General features: G+C 44.1%; 1 protein-coding gene and 1 pseudogene across 4 annotated transcripts in view; both read right to left on the reverse strand.

The window, feature by feature from the left end:
• LOC107183746 lies at positions 1 to 1,517 on the reverse strand (annotated as a pseudogene).
• The window catches only part of CSTF1 (cleavage stimulation factor, 3' pre-RNA, subunit 1), an 11,930-nt gene extending 3,883 nt beyond the window's left edge, over positions 1 to 8,047 (reverse strand). Inside the window, exons 1-5 of one of the 4 annotated variants that reach the window (XM_006767756.2) lie at positions 7,948 to 8,047; positions 6,161 to 6,361; positions 4,510 to 4,787; positions 4,167 to 4,364; positions 3,292 to 3,682 (exon numbers count right to left, since the gene is read on the reverse strand). In XM_006767756.2, coding sequence (XP_006767819.1) covers positions 3,292 to 3,682; positions 4,167 to 4,364; positions 4,510 to 4,787; positions 6,161 to 6,329 — 1,036 coding nt within the window. In that variant the 5' untranslated portion in view covers positions 6,330 to 6,361; positions 7,948 to 8,047. Of the gene's footprint in view, positions 1 to 3,291; positions 3,683 to 4,166; positions 4,365 to 4,509; positions 4,788 to 6,160; positions 6,362 to 7,273; positions 7,702 to 7,759 lie in introns of those variants that run through there. The other 3 variants (XM_006767757.2, XM_006767755.2, XM_006767758.2) reach the window with 3 other exon arrangements.
• Between the last annotated feature and the right edge of the window lie 6 nt (positions 8,048 to 8,053).

Raw genomic sequence — 8,053 nt, forward strand, 5'->3', positions numbered from 1 at the left:
CCTTAAAGACGCAATAGAATAAAAGGATCACTGGCTCTGAATCTCTTTGAGATAACAAGTGATGAAATTAAAAAAAAAAAACCCACACTCTACACAAGGTCAGGTTACCCACTCCCTGCCCTGCCCACAAGGTAAAAAATAAACTTGTATTAGATGACAATTGATTTTTTAAAAATCCAAGTAGAGAAAGAAGCAATCATTTTTAACTGAAATCCTTCTGTTTTTTGATTACTGTTCAACTTACTACTGTTTAGCAAAAAGCAACATTTCCATAGTGTTCATCTCAAATCTTATTGCTTTACAACTGTGGTATACCACCCTTTAAAAATAAAAAGATGAAGCAGTCAATCCAGTGATTAATTTGACATGGCTTTCATTGAAAAAGGAAGGGAGAAGAGGGTGGTAGAAAAGAAAAAACCAATAGACAAAAGGTAAATTAAACATACAAAGATTTTCTTAAAAAAAAATTAAAAAAAGAGTTATTTTCAGCAAAAGGGAAAAAAGCACTGAAAGCCCATGAGTCAAAAACATAGCCAAAACCATGTTCTATCTTATGTAGTTTTCTTTTTGTACCCCCTTTTTCCTTTTCTTTTTTAAAATAAAATCTCTCCGAAACCACCATCACTTTTAATCCTCCCCAGATTGGGCCTCATCTTCGGACCCTTCATCCCCAGACTTTTCGGGCGGAGGGCTGGCAGCTGGAGGGCTTTCCGGCTCTCGTCTTCTTTGGGAGAAGGAGTCTTTTCCTTTGATACCTTTGAAGCTGTGGGGCGACCCACTTTCCCTTTGCCTTTCACAGGACTTGGCGTCACTGCAGCCTTTAGCCTGGGTTTGGGCATTTTCTTTTCTTCTCTCTCAGGTTTGGACTTCTTAACCATCTTTTTGTTTTTCTTTTTTGAACTGCCATAGTCACTATCATCATCGTCTTCCATTAGAAAATCTTCGTCGCTGCCGGAATCTTTCTCCTGGAACTGTGGTGCCTCATCCTCTTCTGGCTCTTCTCCACTGCCCACATCTTCCAGGAGCATCTCTCTGTTCAGAAGCTGCTTTGGAGGCTGCCTGCCGCTGCTGGTGCACATTTTTACGATCTTCCTTTTCATCCTCACTGTCCTCTGCTGAGTGAGAACCATCCTTCTTAGTCTTCCCATCTTTTTCTTCTGAGTCTTCACTATCTTCCTGTGAATTCTTTCCAGATCGCCTTTTATTTTTAGCTTCTTGTGGAGATGATCGCATTTTCTTAGCTGGAGGACCGAATCTCTTCCGTAATCTTCATTAGCATCATCAGAGTCCTGAAACTGAATAATCAATGGCCTTCCTATTTCTGACAGGCCGAGACATGTTCGCTGTTGAATCAGGACTGAGTTGAGAAGCCAAAGACCAGGACCACCCCCACCTCAACCCCATGCGCTTGGCACCCCACCCCCCAACTTTGGCTGAGGGGGCCAATACCACAGGACCCCAAGCTGCTGGCTTCTCAAACAACGCCGTTTCTCGGTTCAGAGGCCCAAATCAGATGAAGGCCCCGTACCTCCATCTCTTCCTTAATTTTGTTTACAGTGTTTTCAATTAACTTTTAACATCAAAACTTCTAATGTTTAATTGGTACTTTTCTCTTTTCCTTCATTATTTTAAGACTAGAGGCCCAATGCATGAAATTCATGCAAGAGTAGGCCTTCCTTCCCCCGGCTGCTGGCATGGGCTTCCCTCTGGCACCCGGGACCGGGGCTTCCCTTGCAGCCCTGGCTTTGTCCAGAAGGTCATCTGGAAGGACATCTGGTCTAATTAGCATATTACTCTTTTATTATTATAGATAATTCTAACTAAACACTAAAACTGGAAACATCTAAATTTGCTGACACAAAGGGTCTTAACCTGTGAATTAGGAAAACTGAAATTTGCATATAAATTCAGTACAACCTTATTTAAAATCAACTCCCAACTGCCCACCAAAACCAACCATAAAACATTTCAAACATTCATTAAAGAAAACCCAAATATAATAAATTCTTGTCAGCAGTCTGGTGTATCTTCTCAAGAGGGAGGAGGTTTTTCCATTTTTTAAGGTTTTTAAAATTGATTTCAGAAAGGGAGAGGGAGAGGCAGAAACATCAATAATGACAGAGAATCATGGATGGGCTGCCTCCTGTATGCCCCTTACTGAGGATTGAGCCCCCAACCTGGGCATGTGCCCTGACTGGGAATCGAACCGTGACCTCCTGGTTCATAGGTTGACACTCAACCACTGCGCCACGCCAGCGGACGGTTTTCCCATTTTACTTGATCACTTTTCTACATCCCTTTTGTAGCACACACAGTCTTTTCATAGCAATAATCCAATATTTTTCAAACAAGCTTCATACAAAAGTGCTCAATGAAGTCACCAAGAACTACAATAAAAAATGACTTTTCCCAACACTTGCTATACCAGAAGCCAGAAAGACAGCAGGAAACAAACTCAGGTTTCAAGGAACTAAAACTGCAGTAGGCTATGCCGCTCCCTAGTGGTCAAGAGCTCACCAACTCTTCGATTTTCTCTGCGACACTATCTTAACACCATAGCAGAGCCCCTTTCAAAACAGTTTTGGGAGCTTTCAGGTTAGAGTCATGCAATTTCAGCACATGACACAAGCATATCACAGAGGAGGAAACTAGTTGAGTTTACTGGAGGTTTTCTATCACACAACAGCCTTTGCTTCTACAGGAACAGAAGAATGAGACACAATATTTTAACAACACTCACTATAAATAGCTAGACTTGAACAGACTACTGTGAAAGGATAAATTTAAATCTCATCACAGAGCTCACAGCCACAACTGTTACCAATGAGAGGCCTACATGAATTAATGAGAAGCAGAAGAACAGTTTTTTCTGTGTGAAGCACCCACTTTCTATCTAGGTTCAATTCAGAACACTTGTGGTCTCCCTTGGGGGCTACCTCTGCTCGCTCAGGAATGGGCCAACATCTTCCCTCTCAGCCTTCCTTGTCCTAATGTGTACACTTATGGAGGCTTTTCTCTGGACTGCAGAGAAGAGGGCAGGCGGTCAGCCTGCAAACAGACCACCAGTTCTCAAATGCTACCTTCATGGAATCAGATCTAGTTAAGCTATTATGTATCGAGAAAAGCAAAGGTAAGAAACTAGGGCTCTATTTCCAGCTCTGCCTCTTACTAACTGTAGGGTTAGCTAAACGATTTGGCCTTACCTAGTTTAAGCCTTGGTTTCCCTTATCTAAAATGAGTTCTCGGAATTGTAAAATGATACGTTTTCAGTAATATCAATTTCTCACATACCTGTGAACCTGACCAGCGTTCGTCCTGTTGATATTTCCCAAAGTTTAGCTATAGAGTCTTTTCCACTTGAAAGAATGTATTTAGAATTTTTGGAAAAGATGGCAGAACAAACTTCAGCACCATCATGTGCCTTCTCGAAAGTTGTGATGCACCGGTTCGAGACGCCATCCCACAACTTGATGCAGCCGTCCTTGCTGCCAGTTACGTACATGTTGGCACTAGGATTGTAATTCACAGAACATATGGCATCGGTGTGTTGATCTTGAGGATTGCAAGAGACAAAACATTGAAATGTGTTGATATCATAGAGGCGAAGAGTAGGATGCTGAGTCCCCACAAGTATAAAGTCTCCGGAAGGGTGAAAAGAGATGGAGCGTAACATTTCAGCTTCCTGTTAGGACAGAGACATGAACGTTAAATGACCAACTGTGGGACAATTATTTCCAGAGGAAATGTGGACAATATTTGGATGATGCAAAGAATCCATTAAACAATGGATCAGGTATGAGAAAGAACAAAGTACTTTAAGGTACCAAATGTGACTTCCAGCAAATACCTGACAGTTTTAACTGAGTAACTTTTTATTACCATAAGCGACTTTAATGAACTGTTTGTTTTCAAACCGATCTGCAACCTTTAGAGTGAAATGGACTCTGAATCCTTATTGCATGAACTGGATTCATAGCAGTGCCAACCCGCCAGAGGATGTGGGTGCATGACAACACATGAACCATGTGCCACCTGTGGCATACATCCTTGTTGCTATACTCTCATTTCATGTATGATCACTGAGACTACTTCTAAAAAGAGAATAGCCATACAACAGCTCACTGTATTTAAGAAAAAACATAAAGCTCTTCCCAAACATTCCTAACCTGAATGTACTTGAAGGCTCTTTTTGCCGAGGGTTTGGAATAATCGAATAACTTAAGGGTGTAATCCCTTGAACCAGAGGCAAGGATCTGTTCCGTTGGGTGGAAAGCAAGACATGTGACTTCGTCCACGTGGTCATAAAGAGTCCGGATCACTGGGTGGTTTTCCATATTCTGTTGTGCAGTCTCATTCATCATAACCTAGACCAGTAAGATAAGGAGATATGCAAAGTGAAATCTAACTCACAGTACGCTCTGCTACTATGCTCAGTAAAGCTGGTTTAAACCACTCTCCCCTTCTCCCATGAAGGAACAAAGGCAAACAGTAAGTGTTACAGGATTTTACCTCTATTGGCATGGCACTTTTGGCCAACATTCTTTCTGTGTCGAGGATCTTTATGGAGGCGTCAGCAGACCCAGTAGCTATGAGCTGCCCATCTCTACTATAGGTAGCTACTCGGCATGGTCCTTTATGGGATGTGACATAGCAGGTTTCATACTCTGAAGCCTCTGGGGACATGGTCTGGACATCTGCATCGAACTCCAGGTCAATGCCCGTGCCTGGGGCAACTGTATCTGAACGACCAATTGCATACTGAACTGCAGTATCATCGTTTTCCATTCCTGAAAGGAATAAAAATTAAGGGCATGAAAAGTATTATTTTAAAGGCCAAGACAGGCCCTGGCTGAGTAGCTCAGTTTGTAAGTGTTGCCCAATATGCCAAGGTTGCGGGTTCAATCCCCCATCAGGGCACATAACAAGCATCAACCAATGAATGCATAAATAAGTGAAACAACAAATCAATGGTTCTCTCTCCCTAAAAAATAAGGCCAAGACAAAGTTTGGGATCTGAACTGGGAAAGATGTTTGCCATATCAGCTTACTACTTCTTGGAGATGCATGACACTTAATACTTTACGAAACTAGGCACACTGACCAGGGTGCATGCAGTGACCACACTGAAAGGGAACACAGGCTGTAGAAGGCCAGGCTTCAGTAAGTAGTCACCTCTGCTGATTATTGCCTCCAAAATGTTCTATGTAACTACAACTACAGAAACAAAAAGCAGTTCTGTAGTTAAATTGTTCATTTTTCCTACTCCAGCTCGTATCGTTAGTGCTGAGATCTGTTAATATAAACTCTGAAGCTCATTAAGTCAGGTATATTAATGCTAGTGAAACATTTGAAAGAATGTTATTTAAATAAACTGAAGTTTAGCAAGAATGTGTTTTAAATTTAAAAAACTCAACACATCATATAAACAATGTTTATTAGCATAGGAAAAATTAAAAATGCAGATGAACAAAAAAGAAAAAAGGATCCTATTTTACCCAGAGATGATTACTGTTAACATGGCCATATAAATTCCTCTGGATCCTTCTCCATGCATAAAGTTGTTTCACTTCTTAAAACAAAAATTCTCACAACTGGCACTGCCAGGTCAGAGGGTATAAACAGGTTTGATATTTCACTGAGTGTTTTCTGTGACCCAGGCAAGCACCAGCACATACTATTGAACAAGAAAAGGTCCTGATCTTTGAGGAGCTTGCCATTTTTGTTGTTGGAAGAGGTATAGGTTATGTGGGAAACAACCCAAAACATTAAAGAAAATTTCAGACAGTACTTGTGCTAGGAAGGAAATGGGACTGTGTGTTAGATTAAGAGCATGTGTGTGTGTGGGGGGGGTGGGGAAGGGGGGGATGGAGATAATAGTGAGGTTGTTTTAGAAAAGGTGAGAAAGACTCTGGGATGACTCTTCTGAGACTTGAAGAGTCAATAATCTAATGATTGAAAGGTCCAGATAATTTGCATAAAGATCCTGAGGCTAGAACCAGCTCGAAGTCTTCATAACTTGGACTATGCTATCTCCTTCAATATCCAGCACTGTACTTGATATGTACTAACACTAAAGAAGTGGAAATAATCTTGAAAAATTCTGATGGGTGAGAACATCTGAAACCTTGTCAAGGGATCAATGAACTGCATTCACAGCTACCGAGTTTGATGAGATGCAGGAGCTGCTCTGAGGGTGCACAGACAGACTGAGGCTTGATTTCATTGATGAGGCCATTAGCAATGCTGATGAAGCCATCATAGAGCAGCTGGCTAATGATCAACTTGTAAAGCTGCTGCCGGTCCTTCAGGCCCACTTTGGTTCTGTACATCGTGGAGAAGAGGAAAACAATTTCTCTGCCAGCTGCAAAAAGAGAAAAAGGGTGGATGGTGAAGAAGAGAGGCACCAGGAAATCACAGAAGCAACACAGAAATTGGATCTGACTTGCAGGGCTCAAATCCCAGCTCTACTACCTGCCTTATCTTTGGTTAATGACTCGTTTGCCTGAGATCAGGTTCCGCAGCTGTTATATGTCCAGACACTACTGTTTCCACTAGCTGAGTGTATGTTTACTAATATCAGTTATGTTGAGTCTTAATACATGTTTTGAAGCAACTGAGGTTGTTAAATTATATATTTAGATAATAAGTCAAGATATGAGGGCAAAACACCCATTGTGCTATGAAAACTTAATCAAGCCGAATGCTTTGGAAAGAGTCAAAGGTGAATTGCTTAATAAAATATTGGCAAATAACATGGTCAAAACAACAACAGGAAAGGAGGGAGGCAAAACTTGAAGGATTGGGCACTTAGGTGGATTTACAGATGTCGAAGTGCTCCAGGCACTAGTTATGAGACTTGCTATACGCTCCACACACATCGGGTGGGCAACTGCTGCATTACCTCACTAAATCCTCACCTAACCCTCTTTAGGAGACAGGCAACCTGAAGCACGGACAGGTCTAACTCACCCAGGTTCACACAGCCTGTAAATGGCAAAGCCTGGGTTCTAACCCAGGCTGCTGGGCCCTGGAGCCCGAGGCCTTAATGCGCTGCTGTGCTGATGGGTGTTAGTAACAGCAGCTGACATCACTGAGCACTCGCCAGACGCTGTGCCGTGCGCTTTATAAGGCAGCATTTGCTCACTGCATCAGTTCACTCAGTGGACTTAGTAAGTACACGTGGAAGCAAATGCATGTCATTCTGTGCTTGCGTAGACAACTCCAGGACACAACAGAGAGGACGAAACTAAGTCAAAGTGGTTAGGAAACCCACTGAAAGTAACATGTGGCTGAGGAACTCGTCCAAGATGAAAGTGGCCGCCAGGACTGTCCACACCGGAGCCCAGAACTTAACCGCTACTCCATCCCGTCTCCTCGCTCATGCCAGGAGCATTATGGGATGCAGAGAGAGCTTAAAAAGAAGAGGCCGAGCTCCGTTCTCAGCGCATAGAGCGCGGGCTCGCGGGGCTAGTGAGCGCCTAATCGCCACTCCGATTTGCAGGTGAGGACGCCGAGGCCCGAGAACACAAGAACCCAACCAGGACCGGGAGGACAGAGACGCCCCCTCGCTGAGCGCTCCGCTCCCACCCGGCAGAGAGGTGAACTAGGGTTGGAGGGAGGGAGCGAGGCCCTTGAAGAGGAGGAAGCAGGCCCAGCCTGGCAAGTCAGCGCGCACTCCTCCCCGCTCACATGCTCCCGTTCCCCTCCTTCCGTGGTCCCCTAGAGCCCCCCGCCCGACCGCTCCAGCCGCTCTGCGCACATCCCGGGCCCGAGGTACCCGCGAGTCCGGCTCCCGGTCTCCCGCTCTTCAGCAAAAATGGAGGCACGACTCCGGCTTGACCCACCGCTCCACGCGCACACTCACTGCGCACGCGAAAAGGCCGCCGCGCCGAGCGCTGCGCGGTCGATCGGCCCACTCGGCTCCGCCCGTCTCGCCATCTTACTTACTGGCACCTCCGGGAGGTTCGTTTACTTCCTCCAACTTTATCTCCTACGCGACAACACAGACACCAAGAGGCTTCCGTTTCACAGACAGAAGCGGGGCTGGCTCCAG

The sequence above is a fragment of the Myotis davidii genome, unplaced genomic scaffold, assembly GCF_000327345.1.
Source record: "Myotis davidii unplaced genomic scaffold, ASM32734v1 scaffold343, whole genome shotgun sequence".
Classification (NCBI taxonomy): Eukaryota; Metazoa; Chordata; class Mammalia; order Chiroptera; family Vespertilionidae; genus Myotis; species Myotis davidii.